This window comes from Alligator mississippiensis, chromosome 5, assembly GCF_030867095.1.
Source record: "Alligator mississippiensis isolate rAllMis1 chromosome 5, rAllMis1, whole genome shotgun sequence".
Taxonomy (NCBI): Eukaryota; Metazoa; Chordata; order Crocodylia; family Alligatoridae; genus Alligator; species Alligator mississippiensis.
Genome location: NC_081828.1, coordinates 162,028,646 through 162,050,251, shown reverse-complemented (window position 1 = coordinate 162,050,251; position 21,606 = coordinate 162,028,646). Strand labels below are relative to the sequence as shown.

Sequence of the window (21,606 nt, the reverse complement as noted above, 5' to 3'; positions counted from 1 at the left end):
TTAGCAGGTAGAGAGAGATGTTGTAATGCCCGTATTATTTCATTCACCCCCAAATACTTTATTTAGTTCTTTGTTACCTTAAAGTATGTTAAGTAACAGATATTTGAAAAATAATGTTTAGATGTTTTGTTTACATCTTTATGTTTTGATTTTATGTCTTATTATGGAGAGCTATGCATCATGTTGTATCACATAAATTGTCTGTTATGTAAATGTATATGACAAAATGTTTGTTAATCTGATGAGTCAGTGGCTAGGGCATTGCCTGAGGACTTGGAAGACCCATTGCCAGTTGTGTTACAGAAAAGAGTACTGAGACTTCGGGCAAGTCACCTAGCCTCTCAAGTTCCCCATCTGTAAAATGGAGATAATAGCACTTCTCTACTTCATAGAGGTGATGTGGAAGATGCTCAGATACTACAGTGATGGCCCTATAACTACCTTACATAAATATCAATTAACCTATTACGCCATATATGCAGTTAAAAATTGTGCTATGCATCAGTTATATAGAAAGCTTGCTTCATGGCTTATACTTTACTTTAGCTAGGATTACTGACAAATAATTCTGTTAGGCGACATTGGATGTCATTGCAAAGGAATACACAAAAATAATGAACTGCCCCACCAATGAATATTGACATCAAGAATATGTTGAATGTTGTGTGTGCATGGAGCATTGTATGTCACATGCTTTGTGAAAGGGTAAGAAATATTAAGGGTGATAATAAAAAAGAACCCTGCAGCTGTGGTTTGTGCCTACTGCTACTGGTTGCTAAACCAGAGGATGTATTTGGTTTCAGGGCAGAATGGTACTGGTACCAAAACTGCTTTTCTCCAGAAGTCGCACTGGGGAAGAGTAGTTTTAAATCTGCTCCCAGCTTCTCAGTGGAAGAGGCTGTTTACCAGAGCTACTGTTTCAGTTAATGTCCAAGTTAGCCTGATCCCAGCTCTTTCTAGTTACCATACTATTATTTGGGCTTTGTTGGCTGGCTCTGGCAGAATGTGGGTTTCAAGTGGCATGTGTTGCTACATTTGAGATGGATCTGTTGCCACTCTCTCATCTTTCTTTTGAATAAATCAAGAAGTTAATGTACAAAGCCAAAGAGATTTTCAAAGGCAAAAAGTGAAGTTAGGAGTCTGACTCCTATTGACATTAAATGGGTGTTAGCTGTATAGCTGTAATTTGTGCTTTCAAAAATCTTTCCCAGTCCCCTGTTGCTGCAGTATCTATGAACATTGACTAAAAAAAAAGGTTTAAAAACACAAACTGAGTAAACTACTGATAACATAATTGCTTACTTGCTAGTAGTTATTATATTATTTGTACTTCTATTTGTATTTAGGGATGCCTTTTAATAAAAGAAAATAAATTGCCTAGTACAACTCTTTAAATAAACATCGTTTACTTTCTTTCCTTTTACAAAATTGAATTAAGAAACATCTCATAGATGTTTTATCTCAGTAATTAGGGTTACATTTATAGATGAATCATTGCTATTATTTTGTATGACAGTCCAACTTTAATTATATATTCAATGCACAGCATTTTCCACTAACTACGTTCTTCTTTCAACTCTCATTTGATTTTTTATTAGGCAGTTGGTTCTGTATATGGCCAGATTTTAATAGTCCTCTTTGACTGCTTGTCATTTATGGCAGTCCCTTGATATGAGGATGACAGTTTTCCAGTAAATAGGGAAGATATTTGTGAGTCCATAGATGACTGAGGAGACTGATCCAGGATTTGCATGTTTCACTGCTGACATAGCAGATAGTTCTGGGAGGGAGGAGTAGATTCTAGCAAAGACGGGTCACAGCTCTTTCCCATTGTCTCTCTCATGTATCTGCCTCCACAATGAGGTGAGTTTTCTCAAAATGATCAATGCCTTATTGTACATCATGGCACCATTGGACATAATTCAGTGCTTGCGTCTCCCAGGTATTGATGATAACATTGTGTTTCTTCAGATTGTTCTTCAAGGTGTCTTTGGGCATGCCTACATGCATGCATTTACTGCTCAGTAACCAAAATTCTGGCAGGCGAAACAGCGAAATCTAAACAAAACAAAAACCTTTGAAGCAGCTTCGAAATGAAACAAGGGCACTTGAAACATTTTGAAAGTTTTGAAACATTTCAAGTTTCAAAGCCGGGCTTACTTGGCTTCAGCGCTGGTCCCAGGTGGCAGCTCCATCCTCCTGTCATCTGGTGCAGATCCAGGGGTTGCGCCCCCTGGGAGGATCCTGGCACAGCCCCCAGCTCTCCCAGAGGTGCAGGCCTCCAGATCTGCGTGAGGGATGACAGCATGCTGTTGCTGCTGGCTGGGGCCAGTGGCAACACAAATCTTCTCAGTGCCGGGTGTGGACTTCTGACAGTGCCGGTCCCAGCTGGCAGCAGCAGCCTCCTCTGTCATCCAGCAGGCAAATTGGGGGCCTGCCCATACCCCTGGGAGGGTTGTGGCACCCTGCTGGACTCCTCCTGGGGGTGCAGGCCCCTGATCTGCCTGCTGGATCACAGGAGGCTGCTGCTGCCAGCTGGGATTGATGCTGGGTGCAGCCCATACCCAGAGCTGGGAAGATTGGTGCTGCTGCTGGCCCTAGGCGGCAGAACCAGCCTCCTTTCATCCGGCAGGCAGATCAGAGCCCTGCATCCCCGCGAAGAGCCTGGCACAGCCCCTGTAGCCCTCCTGGATGTGCAGGTGGGCCCCCAATCTGCCTGATGGATGACAGGAGGCTGCTACTGCCAGCTGAGGCCAGTGGCAGCACCAATCTTCCTGGCACTGGGTCCAGGCTGCACCCAGCGTTGGTCCTGGGCAGCAGCAGCAGCCTCCTGTGATCCAGCAGGCAGATCAGGGGCCTGCACCCCCAAGAGGAGCCCAGCAGGGCCCACAGCCCTCCTGGGGGTATGGGCCCCCAGATCTGCCTGCCGGATGACAGGAGGCTGCTGCTGTCAGCAAGTGACAGTTTTTCTTGTCAACATCTTGAGGTGCAGTTTCCCAGAGACCTCTCCACCTATCTACTTGAAACTTAGCAAGCTTCATGCCTTCAGAAGGGGCTACCATCCCTGCAAGTTTCATCTGAATCAGGCAAGAAATGACAAAGTTATAGGCAGTTCCATGCTTCCCCATTATAGCCTATGGGCAAAACAGCAAAACAGTTTCAACTAAGCGAAATGGAACTGTGCTTCTGAAACAAAACAAAATTCAAAATGAAACACTGTTCTGTCAAAATGTCAAAACAGAAGTTGAAGCAGAACGGTGCCGTTCTACATGTGCATGCCTGTACTGCATGGTAAATATGGTGACTTAAGCTGATTTCAGTGTAAATTTGATATCATCATGCAGGTATCAAATCCATGCCTGATCAGTTATTATGCAATAACGCATGTGTAGACACCTTACTGCATAGTAACACTCTGTGTGGACTGATTTGGGACTAATTTTAGTCCTAAGTCAGTCCACACACAGTGTTAATGTGCTTTAATGCCAGCATGTGTAGATGCCTGCCTATTCCCTCTTACTGTTCAGTAACTTAATGTGCAGTAAATTTAAGCCAGTGTAAATGCACATGTAGACACACCCTTTGAGTCTCTTCTTTTTGCCCACTACTAGAGAGGTGACCATCGGTGACTTAGGAGTACAGGACCAGCTTTGGGAGTTGGTTGTCAAGCAGCCTTATGTTATGTCCTTTCCAACCAACCTGGTGCTATATTATAAACAGTGCGGGTTGTGTTTGCTTGAGCAAGAACATTGGCATTTATTCTTCTGTCCTTCCAATTCATATGGAGGATTTTCTGAAGACATCATTGATGGTAATGTTCCAAAGCTTTCAGGTGTTTCCAATATGTCATCTAAGTGTCGCACCCATATAATGAGGTAGGGATGACAATAGTCTGGAATTATCGAATACGTGTTTTTGGAAATATCCAAAGGGAGCACTGGCAGATTTTATCTGGAGTTGAATCTTGTTGTTTAGGTTTACTTTTTGGGAAAGATGAGTGGCTGACCAAGAGAAATGTTTAACAGTCTCAAAGGATTGCCTTCTGTGTGGAGGGAGCAGCCTGTTGGTTTGGCATAGGTGGGTAAAGTATCTTGATTTTTGTGAAGTTGACAGTGAGTCCAAGTGTTTCATATGCTTCACAGAAACAATCACAAGTAACCTGGAACTCTTCAGTTGAGTGAGCAAGCATGACACAATCATCAGCGTACTGAAGATCAGTAATGGGAGTATTGTGTATCTTGGATTTGGAATGCAACCAGGTGATGTTAAAGAGATTTCTGTCCATGCAACACTGGATTCTGTTGCCACATGGAAATCTATTAGCAATGATATGTGGAATGGTTGTGGTATACATGGTAAAGAGTGTTAGTGCAATCACAAATCATTGCTTGACTCTTGTTCTAACAGTCCATTTCTGAGATAGTTGCTGTCATGCTGTCATGAAGAAGTCTGATAGTAGCAACAAATTTTGGTGGGCATTCAGCTCTCATCAGGATTTTTCTATAGGGCCTCTCTGTTGACTGAATCAAGGACTTTAGTCAGGTCAATGAAGGCCATATTAAAATCTCAGTGTTGCTCATGACACTTCTTTTGCAACTGTCTAGGACCAGAGATCATATCTATTGTAACTGAGTGGTCTGAAACCACATTAGGATTTGGGTAGAAGTTTCTTAACAAGAAAGGTAAGTCTATTGATGAGAACATGGGCAAGTACAGGAGTGTAGTACCACAATAATTGCTGCTAGTACCAAGTTCCCAAGCATTTTCTTCTAGTGGCATCTTCAAGCATCTTTCTTCCTTACAGGAACTTCAGGAAAACAGACGGGGAACTCTGTTTCTATTGTACAGTTACAATATTTGATGTCAATTTCTTGTGTTCCTGGCCTCCTGAGACAAATCTTATTCCCATGCGTCCATTTTTTTCTTGCCAAATCTACATTGTACTCTATTCACATTACAGGTTCTCATTCACTGCATTCTTAGATCCCAAGAGTCAGAAACTGGCTCCTGCTCTGGTAGCACAAATGTCTGTAAAAGCTGACTTAAACAGGTCCTGAAAATTCCCCCCAGCCCTACCTACACCACTACTCTCATTCTCCCTTACTGCTGTGTATGGCAGGATTGGAGTCATGTTGAAGTGGGATTGGAGGTGATGAGAATTTAGTTAGACCACCCAAAGAAACAGGTTAGTGAAGGTCCACTACAAGCTGGTGTGGCTTAGAGAAGTCCCAAGGCTTCTGTTTGTTATGCCAAGGGTGAATATTATCAGAGACAGGAGAAGCAGAAAGGAGGCTTAGGGGTGCTTTGCCCCTTCAGCTACATTGAATGCAGATCCAGCAAAGATGCCAAAGTGACTCTTAAGATTTATTTTTGAAAAACTGTATAATTTTAATCTTTAGTCCAAATATAATAAAATAAAGGTACTGGGGTGAACTTGTTTACACTTAAGCACATCTCCATACAAAAATATACTGTTGTCTTGCATCTGTATTACCTGATTCAGTTACTATACAGGAATACACAAAATATGTTAAAACAAAACTAAGGCCCTCACTTTATCATCAAGTAGAATATGGGTGACCAAGAGTGGCTAGTGTGAGCACCATTATTGTTAAGAATAGGGAAGACTAGACACAATAGAACTTCAATGTCCAACAGGCAGATATGGTAACCCTAACTTTTAGGTATCTGGCCCTTGGCCTGGAATCTAGATTCTCTGTTAGGTGCCTTGGCTCCTTATGCAATGCATGACAGAAATAAATAGAATCCAGAACAGCTGCACAGTGAACGGAGATCCACCTGGAGTTAACCAAATGAGCAGTGGCAGAAAAGGGGGAGGTGATCAGGGCAGCTGTCCCAGGACCTGACTTGAAGACAGGGGTGGGGGGAAAGTGAAAAGAGGCTGCTGCTGGCAGTTCCTAGTGAAGGTAGGTGCTTATACACTTTCTTGCAAAAGACTGAGCAGGGCTGGACTCTCTCTTTTTTTTTTTAAGTTTGGCTAAGTGGTGTTGCCTTCTTACATAAGAATCTAGTGGCTACAGCACTAATCCAGAATGTGGAAGGCAGCCAGGCTGAGGGGATTCAAACCCAAATTCCCCGTGAGAGTTCAATACTCTTCAGGCTCTAAGATATTCTGAGAATGAAAGGCAGAGAACTATTGTGAGTATGATGGATATTGCCCTTTTTTCCTTTTGAAGCTGTGTACAGAATTGTACAGAAAAGATTATAAGATTCACTGGGCTAGAAAACGAGCATAAGAGTGAGCATCTTGTCATTGGGACCTTGTAATGGGGAGCCTATGTCCCCCAAAGATCTTTATCTGGAATGCAATTTTTTTAACTAATGTCCCCCTAAAGTAAATTCCATAAACAGTCCTTGCAGCAGGAGTCTGCTCTCCCAGCTGAGTGTTCTTAATACTTGGCTGTAAACTCATGGTCTCTCCTATTCTTACTCTGCTCCACTGAATCTGAAATTATTTCTGCACAGTGGGAGAAAGAGAACCCTCCTCGCCATTTGACTGGTGGTCTGAGTACATTTTTGTGGGAGCTGGATATGAGGGTTTAAATCCCTACACACTCAGGGAAGCTGGTTTCCCACTTCCTGGGTGAATAGTGTAATCACTGGCTGTTATATGAAAGGGGTCGTTTTTCCTCTGCTACATTGAATGTAATGGCTGCAACTTCATTCCATTGGAGCCTGTACTCAGAGCCCAATGAATCAAATTCCTCCAAAGGTTTGTTCCTCCACAGATGAACAACTAATTTCTGGATCCCAGTTGAGCTTAGACGTGAATTAGTGCTGAGTTACTTAGCCCTTCAAGGCTGAGGCAGTCTGGGCATATCCAGAGGCATATTTTGGATAACTTTAAAGTCAGTTAAGTTACGAATGGAGGTAGATACATACGCTGTTAGGCAGTAGTGCCTGGGGGTTTTCAGGATCACAAATTTATGGATTTAGGCATCTGAAATCCATCCAACTCCTACTTTAGGTCCCTAAGCATTTTATTGGATCTGGCCAAAGATCAGCTTCTCTTTATTTTGACTGTTGGAAATAGATAAACACAGTAAGGGCTAAACTTCCAAAGTTAGAAAGTAAATCTGTGTTTCCCGAAAAATAGGCCTTGCTTTTATTCTCATAAATCATCCCATTGGGATACAACAGCAACAGTAAACAGTTGGAAGACTTCCTAGGGAGCACATAGTGCTGTACAATGGAGTCATGTGAAACTCATTTTTAAAGATCCCAAAAGTACTTTCAGTCAATGCACATGTGGGTCAGTAGATATCATCATAATTTACTAGTTTTATACTGAATATAAAGACAGAAAAAGAGAATCATTAGATTTTTTTTCCAAAGGAACCCTTGCCACTTGCAGTGATAAACAAATGAATTTTATAAAATATTTATAGTTTTGGAAGTGAGACATCATCAACCAAATGACATTCATTTTAATAGAAAGATTATATTTATCTGGCAGTTGCAAAAGTTGAGTTAATTGGCCATCTCAGAGTCTGATCATGCAAGCATATTAAACAGTATTTAAAGCCAATGACTTCTTCTCTGGCCAAGGACTTTTCCTGTAAAAGTCATTCATCACTTTGTTGGGGATGTGCCCCAAGACACATTAATCATATGAGAAAAGGGCATTTAAAAAGAAATTTAGTAACCCTGATGCTGTTGCATGTTACCATAGGGACACCTCCCGTTTTGCCTCTATGTAGATTTTACCTTCTGTGTGGACCAATCATAGAAGTTCACTGTGATGATCAGTTCTGAAAAAAGGGTGGAACCACCAGTGTTATGGAAACTCTCCTTGACTTCCTTCTGGAAAAGTCTGAGCAGAAACAGTATAGATAGTTTAGCATGCTATGGCATAATATAGGATCAAAGAAATAACTGTAACACCAAAGACGAGGTGGCAAGCATATATAACTGACATCCCCAGCTGTTGTTTGGAAAGTAGGCATCTGAGCTACATATTTAGTACCAAGAAGAAACAGAATGCATACACTTATGCAGGAAGGGAATGATTGTATAGGATCGTTTGTGTAGGGATGATCCTGCCTCAGACAGCAGGTTGGACTAGACCTCTGGAGGTCCCTTCCAGCCCCACTTCTCTATGATTCTGTGACTTCACCAGAGACAGTATGACAGAGTTATAAAAAAGGATCTTCTCTGTGCCTTCAAAGTTTGGACATACTGCTCCTGTGTAATTTCCTGTTCAAATATGCATAGGCTTTAGACCATCTTTGTTGCAGTCTCGTCCTTTCCTCAAGCATGTAAGGACACACACATGAATCTTTCCTTTAGTGTTCATTACTGTCAGTCAGTTTAACATTCTGTCTATGTATAATGGTGTATGCATCCCAGTATAAATACGTCTCTGTATAAAAAGTCTTTGAATTTTTGTGTGTTGGCTTCAACTTCAACATATAGCTCTCTGTTTGTCTGTCTGTCTCTACAGTATATTTTTGCCTTTCTGTCTAATCCTTACCCACTGTTCTGAGCTCACTGCCTGGTATTTAAATATTGCCTAAGTAAATTAATTCATATTCCTTTGTCTTTATATAGGGTGTGTTCATGCAAAGCTTGAAGTTACAGAAAGTGTAAAGTGCTCAATCAATTACATGAATGTTATTAGTATAACATGTTAACTAATGAGCAGTGTTCAGTAGGACTGGATTAGAGTAGATTAACTGGTGGATCAGCTGCACATTCATTCTGTGAAAAAAATATTTCCCTGCACTGCAGTTGAACAGGTTTCTAACCTGTGTACAGGACCTCCACCTGACACAGGAGGTACATGGTCCCACTAGGGGGAATGCCATACTGGATCTGGTATTGGCAACAGGGGATGACATGATAGGGGACCTCCAGATCGGTAGCCATTTGGGAGACAGTGATCACCTAATAATAGAGTTCAACATAAGACGGCGAGTGGGTAAGGTAACTAGTAGGGTAAAAGTGCTAGACTTTAGGAAAGCTGATCTCAGTGAACTCAGGCGATTAGTCAAGGACGCACTGCAGAGTAGGACTTTTGAAGAGATGGGAGCCCAGGAAGGGTGGCTGTGCCTTAAGGAAATGATCCTTCGGGCACAAAGGGAGACAATCCCGATGCAAGGAAAAGGAGGGAAAGGGGCCAGAAAGCTTCCCTGGCTGACCAGAGAAATCCAGAGCAGCCTACGGGCTAAAAGGGAAGCATATAAAAAGTGGAAACAAGGTGAGATCACTAAAGATGAATATACCTCCTCTGCTTGTGCTTGTAGGGAGGCAGTTAGACGGGCCAAAGCTACCATGGAGCTGAGGATGGCAACCCAAGTAAAAGACAACAAGAAATTGTTTTTTAGATATATAGGGAGTAAAAGGAAGGCCCAGGGAGGAATAGGACCCTGCTAAATGGGCAGAAACAATTGGTGACGGACAGGGGGGACAAGGCTGAACTCCTCAATGAGTTCTTTGCCTCAGTGTTCCTAAGTGAGGGACATGACAAGGCTCTCACTGGGGTTGTAGAGAGGCAGCAGCAAGGCGCCAGACTTCCATACGTAGATCCTGAGATGGTGCAGAGTCACTTGGAAGAACTGGATGCCTTTAAGTCAGCAGGCCCGGATGAGCTCCATCCGAGGGTGCTGAAGGCACTGGCCAACATCATTGCAGAGCCACTGGCAGGAATATTTGAACACTCGTGGCGCGCGGGCCAAGTCCCGGAGGACTGGAAAAGGGCTAACGTGGTCCCCATTTTCAAAAAGGGGAGGAAGGAGGACCCGGGCAACTATAGGCCAGTCAGTCTCACCTCCATCCTTGGTAAAGTCTTTGAAAAAATTATCAAGGCTCACATTTGTGAGAGCCCAGCAGGGCAAATTATGCTGAGGGGAAACCAGCACGGGTTTGTAGCGGGCAGATCGTGCCTGACCAATCTAGTCTCTTTCTATGACCAGGTTACGAAATGCCAGGACACAGGAGGAGGGGTGGATGTCGTATACTTAGACTTCAGGAAGGCCTTCAATACGATATCCCACCCCATACTGGTGAACAAGTTAAGAGGCTGTGACGTGGATGACTACACAGTCCGGTGGGTGGCAAATTGGCTAGAGGGCCACACCCAGAGAGTCGTGGTGGATGGGTCAGTCTCGACCTGGAAGGGTGAGGGCAGTGGGGTCCCGCAGGGCTCGGTCCTTGGACCGATACTCTTTAATGTCTTCATCAGTGACTTGGATGAGGGAGTCAAATGTACTCTGTCCAAGTTTGCAGATGACACAAAGCTATGGGGAGAAGTGGACACGCCGGAGGGCAGGGAACAGCTGCAGGCAGACCTGGATAGGTTGGACAAGTGGGCAGAAAACAACAGGATGCAGTTCAACAAGGAGAAATGCAAAGTGCTGCACCTAGGGAGGAAAAATGTCCTAGTGGACTCCAAGATGAACATGAGCCGGCAGTGTGACGAAGCCATCAAAAAAGCCAATGGCACTTTATCGTGCATCAGCAGATGCATGACGAATAGGTCCAAGGAGGTGATACTTCCCCTCTATCGGGCACTGGTCAGACCGCAGTTGGAGTACTGCATGCAATTCTGGGCGCCACACTTCAAGAAGGATGCGGATAACCTGGAGAGGGTCCAGAGAAGGGCCACTCGTATGGTCAAGGGCCTGCAGACCAAGCCCTACGAGGAGAGACTAGAGCAACTGGACCTTTTCAGCCTCCGCAAGAGAAGGTTGAGAGGCAACCTTGTGGCTGCCTATAAGTTCATCACGGGGGCACAGAAGGGAATTGGTGAGTATTTATTCACCAAGGCGCCCCCGGGGGTTACAAGAAATAATGGCCACAAGCTAGCAGAGAGCAGATTTAGATTGGACATTAGGAAGAACTTCTTCACAGTTCGAGTGGCCAAGGTCTGGAACGGGCTCCCAAGGGAAGTGGTGCTCTCCCCTACCCTGGGGGTCTTCAAGAGGAGGTTAGATAAGCATCTAGCTGGGGTCATCTAGACCCAGCACTCTTTCCTGCCTATGCAGGGGGTCGGACTCGATGATCTATTGAGGTCCCTTCCGACCCTAACATCTATGAATCTATGAACGTCATAGAGTGAATGTAATAATAGATAATGTAAAGGAATTACACACTTATTTTTGATATTCCTAAGGAACTGAAATGGTAATCAAGCTGAAATATCAGAAATTTGTGACTGGTAAGGAAGCGATACCTCTAAATGGATCATTATAAAAATTTACCCTGATTTTTTGGATTGTCAGAATAAGGAAACAGAAAGGAGGAGTGTACAATGTATCTGTCATGCTGTCAAAAACAGGAAGGTATTCCCTTTTCTCCCCTTTAGAGATCCTGTGAAGTACTCTTACAGATAACCATCTTAATTATATTGATCTTTTGGGAATGGTAATAGGGTTAGATAATAACGAGCTGTGAGGTGAGTAAGTGCAGCTATAATTCTTGTACTAATATTTTTCTGAAGTCTTTTCAATTATCAAAAGAGCAAAGTACATCTATTATAGCATTCTCTCTTTATTGGTGTCCTTTTGTTTATGTACTCTTGCTGTTTTTCCAATTTGTGCTTGAACTTAAAGATAACTTACATTTTTATAAATGCTAGGAGGGAGAAACTCAGTCCAAAATTTGTCTGCTTATGTGCAAGCTTTTTTTTAGACTTTTCTCTAAAACTATTTTGTGATGGAACAGCCTGCATAAAGAGTAAGTGGCAGAAATGCTAAGATTTTCTCTGGTGTATAAATGTGGTTTTACATGTAAAGGGCAAATGCAGCCTCTAATAAATAGGCTCCTTCTGATGCGCCATATTGTATATAAGATCAAAGGTATGAGCAACATAGAGTAATCATTTTAAAGAGGCTTCTTCTCTGGCTGATATACAGGATTGCTAACCTCAGCCATTTAAAAATCATGAATCAGTCCCCCCCCCCCCCAAACAAGAGACTGAATTTAAAATCATGCAATTTTTAATACAGTAAAATTGGAGTTCTTTTTATTTTCATTTGAAGTTTTATCTCAGTACTATGAAAGTACTGAGAAACTTCTTTTTTTTTAAAGATCTGACTCTCAGAGTTAGGCCTTTGGGAAAATAACCAGGCATGGTAAGCTTTGGCAAAGAGATACCACAGTGTGGCTTTATTATTGCTTGGAGTTTTGGCTTTCATTGTTGGTAAATCTAATATGCTGGCAATTTCTACTACCTAAGCATTGATCTGTATTTACACTGTGTGCTTCTTTTTGCTCTATTTTTATATGAAGACTAAAACTAAAGGTATGACAATAAGAGATATTGCCAAGCTCCCTGAATTCTTTAAATTGGGATCAGTGGAATTACTCATGTTACAGGAATTACTCATTCCTTTGTTGCTTCCTTTGGGCTGCCTTTGATACAATAACCTAGGTTGTATAAAACTTTGTAGTTGGCTACTTGGATTATCATTGGTAGTAGATTATATTAGGTAGCACAGTAGGATTACTTGGTTCTTAAATTCGTTTTCAATGGATGTATCTACACAAGATGTTTACTGCAGACCTGCCCAATTAGCTCTATAGTAAACATCTCCACATCTACATATGCATCCTTATTAGGGTGCATGAAACTCATAAACTCTGGAGCAGGCTAGTACTTGTAAATACTTTTTTGTGTTCAGGAGCGCATATATAGATACTGCCCAGCTGGCTAGTGCATAAGGGTGCTTCAGTGTGGGAGTGGTCTGCCAGCTAGCCCCACGCTAAAGCATGCTCATGCCCCAGCCATCTCCTCCGCAGCACATTAAGCCTGGTCGGAGCATCCCTGGGCTGCTGCCAGATGAGTCTGCTCTGACTAGGCTCAGTGTACTGCGCACAAATAACCTCTGGAGCAATATACTCTGGAGTTATTTGCTCCTGGATGCATGGTTTGAACATGCACCGAGGAGCAAATAACTCCAGGGCAATAAGCTCCGGAGTTTATTTGTGTGTGTTTATTGTGTGTGTTTATTGCATGTACAGACATGCCCAGTAAAAGCAAATGTTATTTATATGTTCAATGGGACTCTTGTTGAAGAAAATGGGTCATGAGTGTTCTTCGTCATATTTTACACCTGTGTTTGAGAGAGGAAAGTCAGACTTGTGACAAAACCCTGGAGTGTTAAGGGGCTCCTGGAGATTTGTGTAAGCTTCTTAGTCCCCCACTCCACCAAATAAGTATATCCACATTATTAATTTGTTCCAAAATCACCATTTAGCACAGACACATCAGTCAAATAACAGGAAAAAGAAAAGGGTTTATAACATGGATGGAAAAAGTGATCAATTGTTTTAATAACAGAATATGGTAAAACAAAAATGACAAAAACCCTTGCGATACTTTCAGACTACCACCTAGCCCTCATAAACTTCCGATGAAAATCCTCCGGAGTCAACCTTCCTTCAGTCATAGCTAGTTTTCTCTACTGGGGACCTCTAGTCCACCTCTCCTCATAGGAAGCTCTCTCTTGTCACTCTCTCTAGAACATTTCACACAGTTACCATTTCCCTCCTCCCCACCACTCACCTACATTTAAGAGAGGCAGAAAATCCTCTTCAGTGTCTCTCTGCCTGTGGCTCCAGGACAAGACTCATTGACTCTGCATGATTTTTTGCCTTGATGAGGACTGCAGCATTGGATTTGAAATAGATTAGTTGTTCCTAATTAGACTAATTTATTAACAAAATGCATATATATTCAGCTCCTCTTAAATTTAATCTACAGCTTTTTCATAGAATCTATTTGCTACATTTTATGTAAGCAAGTTAAAGCACTTCAGTTGGCATGTTAAAATACAGTTTTGTTGAGCAGACTTATGTATTGATTAGAACTGGGCATGTCTAGCCATTCATTAATGAGCCTTTGCTAATGTGCATTATATTTAGTACCTCCATTGTGAGGTACTAGAAAAAGGCCTATTACATTAGCTTATTTTAATGTGCATTAGTAAAAGTGCACAGTGTTTTTGTGACGCTTTAATGCTCATTAAAATAGGATAATGCACATTAAAAGGCATGTGTAGGCTCACGCATTGTGATTTCTACTCCCCTCTCCCCCCTCTTTTTAAATTTTATGCCCATTGCCTGGGTGGCAATGATCTAGCTGGGTATTCAAGAGTCTAGTTCTGTACCATCACATCTGTGAAAACCAAGATTAACTCTGTAGTTACAGGGTTACTCCTGATTCACAATGATGTAATGGGGTGAAACTTGATTTAGATTCTGATTAGCTGCAAGTTCCTTATGATAACACACTAACACATAACTTACCTAGCCTGCATTTTTGAACAGCTTCTGTCTTGTCTGGATTCAGAGATCTTCCATTTACCTTATGCTTGAGGAAAAGGTTTTTTGTTTGTTTGGGGGGGGGGTTGTTTTATTTTAGGCAATACATTCCAATGAATATGTAGGCTGAGGAAATCTTTGATTATCAGTCACTATTGCTGATTTCTGCTTCATACAGAGATTTTCTATTTCTCCTCATTTATGGAACACAAATTCTAGAATGTATGTTAGGAACTGACTTAGGGAATCTGTTACCATTGCCAGCTTTGGAGGGTATTTAATGTCTTATTAATACAGAGAGTGGAGGAATATGGGATTGTCAATATCCTCCTTTTCTACTTTTAGTAATCATCTTTTCTGTCAGTGTGTATTTGTGCATGCACACATGTGTACACATGTGTGTGAATAAATGTTTATTGTTTAATTCATAAACAGGTAAGGACATCATTTCTTAAACTATTGCATATAAATGCCATAGTTTACAGTCTTCACTATCTATCTGGAGCAATTTAATACTGGATGAAACTTGTATCGAGGACTTTAATAAGACCTACTTTCTCCAAAGTGTGAACCTGGACCTAGATGTACTGAAGAAATATATTTTCAGAACACCATCTTTTGTGCATATTTGTGCTGTCTACATGGTATATGGCTTGTGCTTATCCTGGACATATTAGAACCTGTCTCTTTGCTTCTCTTTAAGTCATGATACATATGCAGCTGTGATCACATATATTGTTTCTGCTAATTCTATGAAAGGGTAATGGGGGCAGAAAAATGTGCTCGAGAGCCTCTAATAGATTCCAATCCTGTTTGCCTGCTGCTCTGTGTTACACAGAGACATGAGCTTTTGGAGGGTTTTTTTTTTTTAATCTGATAATTGAAAACCTATCTTGTTCTTACAGAATGGCTTTGCTGTTGTAAGGCCCCCAGGCCATCATGCTGAGGAATCAACAGCCATGTAAGTACCAGGGAATATTGCCCATCTTGGAGCACTAAGGTTACTGGCAATCACCTGCACTGTGCATGTCTCTGAAGAACTCTAATTGTTAGCAGATGACTGAAAAGGTTTTCGAGGTACTCCCAGAAGCAGATTTATGGCCTCAGAGATCATATAGCATTTTCTTTTTGAAAAAATGCCCTAAACATTATTTATAACTGTTTGCCTGACTGATTTGCTTTCTTATTTCTGTTCTTCTCTATTCCACAGGGGGTTCTGCTTTTTTAATTCAGTTGCAATTACTGCCAAATACTTGAGAGACAAGCTAAATATAGGCAAGATATTGATTGTAGATCTGGTATGTATTCTTGGCAAGCATCACACTTTCAGTGCATCTAGATGAAAGACAATGAATTTGTATTTACATGTCAGGCTTTCCTGCCTTTAATACTTACAAGTAATAAAGGTGTGCTTTTCCTCTGATTTGGGGAACTCGTTAAAGCCAGGATGGCAGTACTGAAACCATAAACATCTATGTTTCACTTTAATGGTGTTAACTGCAATTTAATGAGAAGAAGGCACAGATCAGGGCAACTTTTATGGTCCTTAAATGAATTGATACTTCCACCATTAAAATAACCCAACAGAACACAAGTTTACTTTTCCCTACAGAATTCAGACTTTAAATAGTCAGATGTGCCTTAAAGAATGCTGTTGCTTTGGTAACTAAATTGGCCACTTCCCCCAGCTAGCAATAATTCTGCTTGTTGTGTAACTTTGGTATTATTAAAACAAATCAACAGATCATTTTCTCTAAGAAGTTTCAAAATCTTATATGTTAGCTTTGAATGATTCCCTGAAGGAAAGCTAAAAAAATTTAAATCAGCTTAATTGGATTAGTTTTCTATTTTAATAGAAGGCATTTTACACAACAATGTTATAATAGGCTTAACAAATGGTTTATTTAAATGCAGATGACATTTGGCATGTTGTCTATATTATTTTCATGAATAATGAATTGGAACTATGGTACTTAAAGGATCAGCCCAATACACTGCCCAAGGAAAACTGAATGTTGATTTATGAGCACCATTTTTGTTTTCCCTACAGTTCATGAGGAGGTGTAATAGGTTGTCTGACAAAGCATAGACAGGAAATGAACCCTGGCATCAAAACCTAACCTGTTACATCTGCACTTAATTAATTTTTGCAGGTGATAAAAGATTTAAAGACAAAATATGTTAAAGGTTTTTTGAAGTGCATGGTTTAATAGTCTAAATCTTGTTCATATCTGCACTTATAATTAAATATTATTGTGAAGTCATGGCCTTACCATCTAGCACTTTTGTTTAGTGAAACATGCATACCAGTAGTTAAAGAAAAAGAGGAGACTGTGGGAGACAGAAATTGCAAATTGCTAAAATACGTGTAAAGTAATACTGATATTTTTAGAATAGTTTAAAAAGATTTATGAAAAGCTCCCCACCCCCATATGGTTCAGAGAGATAGGACAGAAAGAACTGTACAAACAATTTTCTGCAGAAGCCTGTCAGGATTTGCCAATAAGTTCACTTCCACTGCCTTTTTGTGCCCGTTTGCTGGCCAGTATCTTGCAGTTGATGGGGATTACTGGTATGATTGCTGGCCAAAAGCTAATCTTAAATTTATAAGCTAATGGTGGGTCTTTTTGAAATTTGCATTATTCAGCTTTTTGTTATTGGAAATAGGGCAATAAATGTTACAGTCATTCAGAGAGAGATGGGATTGATTTGACGAATCACTACTAAGAAACCCACCTTGAACTTCGAATGCCAAGCTGTGGTGTTAAATAAAAAAATGTGAACATGCTGTTTCCTGTCCCAAGTTGATACACAAAAGGATTAGGTGGGGTGGGTGGAGACCCCACCAGTAATGTTCAACTCCGCTCTGGCTTTTCCCCAGTGTGATGCTAGCCACCATTACTCAGCTAGCATGAACAGAAAAGTAGAAAGATTCAGGGCAGGATTAACACATAGGCAAACTAGACACATGTTAAGGGCCTTAAGTGAAGAAGTGGCCCAGTTGTGCTTATTTAACATATAATTATTGAGTAAAAAACGTAATATAAGTATACAGTATTAAGTAGGGACCCATGAGTTTGTTTGCCTAGGGCCCACTAAGCGGATAATCGGGCCCTGGAAAAATGGAATAGATTACTTAATCTCAAAAGCAGTCTGTCTGGTCTCTGGTTTGATCATGATCAATAATGTATGGATACACACACACACACGGAAATAAGACCCTTTTATAAATGGAATAAATAAATAAAAACATAAATATAAAAATATGGCTAAATTACTATCCAAGCCTACTTAATTATTTCACTATAAGATCTTTAATTTTCATTCAGAGCAAGGAGAATTTGTCTTTAAAAATCTCAACTGAAAGGCAGTGTAGAATTATAGACTTTAGACTTATAAGACTAGACTTTAGATTTGTAAGTCTTAGACCTTTAGGACTATATGTTCTTACTGCCTAACACAGCACAACCTTGATTGATTGATGCCAGTAAGTGTATACATGTAAAGACAAAAAACCAGTAATCAGTCTGACCCATTGAATTGTGCAACCTTCCTTTAGAATCTTAACGTATTTTCAAATACCTCTAAGACAGAGGATTTGACTATTTTGGTAGGTAAAGCACACATTATAATTTGGAAATGCATTGTATACAATCTTAACTTTTCAATTTCTCATTTTTTCCCTTTCCTGTTTACATCTAAACAAAGTAAAAGCACCTTCCTATCTGTCTTCTTTCTTTCATTGCTCCCTGTAAATAAATCTCAGTTTTTTTTATAGAATGATAATTGCTAAATAAAAGGTATCTTCAACTGAGGACAGTAAGATCTGAATCCATTCCAGACACAAAATATAACAAATGAATAGTACAAGACATTGTCTTCAACACACAAGTATCTTTGACAAAGGAATTATTGTTCTAGTCTGAAGCAGTCATTAACAACATAAAAACTTAAAATAGAAAATTATTTTTGAGATATTGACTATCAGGCATCAGATAAATATCTCAAATTCCCTTTAAATTTGTCTATTACGTACTTCTGAGCATATAAACCCCACACAAACAATAACAGCCAACTTAAGAGCAAGGAATAAAGTCCTTTTTAGGATTTATTTTCTCTGCTGCCATGATATAGTGACAGCAGAAATACATAAAAAGATAGCAATTTTGTTCATGCTTTTTGAATAAAATCATTAATTGAGGAATGAATTTCAGCCAAGACCCGCAGACCCTTATTTGCAATATAAATTGAGGCAAAGCAAAACACTTTAAACATGTTTTCAGTCTTCTCTATGAATACCTTTGAATATATATTTTTATTTAGATGAAGTAAAGAAGCAGAATCTTTATTTTTGAGAACCTGAAATATTTTGGTCTCTTATAAACTTGTGTGGAAGTTTACAAAAAGGCCTTCAGTTTTCTTCCACCACAGTGCACCTGGGTTTTCCCTTTTCACTTATAAAATCCCATATGTATCTACCAATGTAGTACAATGAGACAATTGTAAAAAAAGATAAAAAAGGTATTCAAAAGTTTTAAAACAATCATTATAAATATTTTCATAAATGATACAAGGCTTATTTACACCCTTGTGCAAGCATGTACATAATGTTTGAAATATGCAGATTAGATAAGGTCATTCCTCTGTTCTGAAAGGCACCATCCTATGCTTTTTCCTGCCAGATGATTTAATAGCTAATGAGATCATACACCTATGTCTTCAACTGTTGCCGTCATGATTTTGCAGAAATGAAGTATGAAGTCCTTTCTGCATCTGGCATCTCTTTTGATGTGGATCTAACTGCTGAGGGACTGCTAACTGAACTGAATGTTTCAAGAAAGCCAATTTTCTCAGCTGGTCGCAAAGCCTTTGACCTCAATAGTGGAACTTGGCAAATCAATGAATACACTAATGTTTAGTGTTCTGTCAAGAATTGCAAAAAAAGCTCTGTAAACCATAGATCCTTCTGCAAAATACTAGTTTGTAGTTTAAACATTAGTCTTTCTTCAGAGGCCAATGAGGCTAGTTAATTAAGCCTGAGGGGTTATGAACTGTTGGCAGTTAATAAGTCATAAAATTCCTCCATAAAACAGGATGCTAGATTCCATCACTGAGGCTAGGAGTACAAAGAGCCGGTGTATAAATATCTAATTGTACAAAAGGACTGGGATTTCTCAATGACTGCTCATCTGGAGTCTCCAGGGCACGCTCGCTGTGGTTTCCTGATTTTTAGAAGCCAGTTTAAAAAATGAGTGCATTAAAGAGTAATTTGCCTGAAAGTTCAGGAAGTATAGGGGTGGTGAAGGGAGGGGGGAAAGGGAGAGACAAAAGGAGAGTGAGAGAGAGTGGGAAAGAGAGAACGAGAGAGAGCAAGAGAGAGATTGAGAAGGGGCAAAAGAAAGCAGAGGTGATCTCTACATACTGGGCTGGACATTATTGCATTTGTCATCTGTTTTCTTTCCCCTTTAGGATGTTCACCATGGCAACGGTACACAGCAGGCTTTTTATGCTGACCCCAGCATCCTGTATGTTTCCCTCCATCGCTATGATGAAGGCAACTTCTTCCCCGGCAGTGGAGCCCCAAATGAGGTTAGGTTTATTTCTTTAGAGCCCCATTTTTATTTGTATCTTTCAGGTAATTGCATTGCATGATTACCCCTAATTTTCTCATCCTTCACTGGTGCTTTAAATTACACCAGATTACCAAATTGTCCACTGAGACCAGGGGACCAGTAGAGAACAAGTGCATAACCCAGAACAGTCCTTGTCAAACAAGGCTGGGCTGATTTGACATGTTGTTTGATGTTTGTTTCAAAAGCACACTTTTGTATGTTTTTGTATTTTTTTTCTCTCCCTTCCCTCTTTCCTGCTCATTTTGGCACTTCTCCCTTCTTTTCAGGTTGGAAGTGGCCTTGGTGAAGGGTATAATATAAATATTGCTTGGACAGGTGGCTTGGATCCCCCCATGGGAGATGTAGAATACCTTACGGCATTCAGGTTGGTATTTGTTTCCTTCTAAAAGTGCCAAAATTGGCAGTGGAGTGAAAGCTTACAAGAGAAACAGCTACAGTAATCCTGAAACATATTAAAATGGCCCATTATGGAGCTAGCTTAGCCTCTCTGTAAAATTTCTGATCCTTAGAGATTGTGTAGGATTAGTAAATAGACAATTTAATTTTTCTGGACACTCACTCAAAGTAGACAAGAAAAATGCATTTAATAATTTTATCAGTCACTAATAAACATCATATTCATATAATGTCAGTAAACTAACTTTGAGCCTGTTCTGTAACAATTAAAATTAAATGTAACAGTTATATGAGGCATGAGAAAAATACTTAGTGCTAATTTCCCTGTAAATATATATAAGCACAGAAAATGCAAAGCCAATTGTAATATGAACAAATCCTGCACTCTGGCAAACACTGGTAAAACTTCCACCAAAGTTGATGAATTTGGCCAAGAACAATATCTTCTGCTTATTGAAATTAATATGGCATTTGTTTTAAAATGAATAATTATGAAACATCATTGTAAGAGCAATATGAAACCACACAATATATTCTTCTGTTTATCTCATTCTAAATGAAGGTTCATCCATTCAACCATAAGCATTAGCCTTTGATATACTATTTCCATGGGGTTAGTGAAGACAAAACCCACTTAAAACATTCCCTCATCGTGTAATCATTTTTTATTTCGTATATCACTTCCTTTCACGGTAAAACAGAACAAGTACCTGAAAGAGTGGGGAAACTGTATGTGTTTTGACAAAAGTATCAGGCTTCAGTTTGTAAAGGCTGACATTTAAAAAGGCAGCAAGACCAATAACCTGAGCCTCTGACTACTATTAAGACTTGGAAATTCTGTATGTATAGTATACAACTTTAAACTTGCATTATCTAGCAGATATGCCAGAAAACTTTTTTTTCTTCGGTATTCTTGGGTGGTCTATGAAACTATATGCACGGTGTCCAATACACGGCACACCTGAACTGAAAGGCTAAACCCCAAACATAGAGACTAAAATAGCACAGCCTCTTCCTGTTTCTGTGAAATGAATTTTAATTTTATTTACACCATTTGCCTATACTTAAAACTGTCTAAACAAATAACCAGCTAGTGACTCTATCATGGTAGTAGGCTTCAAATTTTGCCTCACATAAAAATTTCATTTATCCCTTGCCAAGGTCAGCCTTATTCTTTGCTGAAAATGTTATAAAGCGAAGGGATTTGATGCCTCAGAGAACTCACCTCTAAATTCTTGATTCAGGTCCAGGCTACACTGATAGTGATTGAAATTGTTACCATCTGATGGCT

The 21,606-nt window shown here is 40.1% G+C and overlaps 1 protein-coding gene across 1 annotated transcript in view; it reads left to right on the top strand.

The window, feature by feature from the left end:
* Positions 1 to 21,606, top strand: part of HDAC9 (histone deacetylase 9) — a 657,492-nt gene that overhangs the window by 474,774 nt on the left and 161,112 nt on the right. Inside the window, exons 18-21 of the mRNA XM_059728942.1 lie at positions 15,192 to 15,247; positions 15,497 to 15,584; positions 19,756 to 19,875; positions 20,186 to 20,283. Coding sequence (XP_059584925.1) covers positions 15,192 to 15,247; positions 15,497 to 15,584; positions 19,756 to 19,875; positions 20,186 to 20,283 — 362 coding nt within the window. The remainder of the gene's footprint in view (positions 1 to 15,191; positions 15,248 to 15,496; positions 15,585 to 19,755; positions 19,876 to 20,185; positions 20,284 to 21,606) is intronic.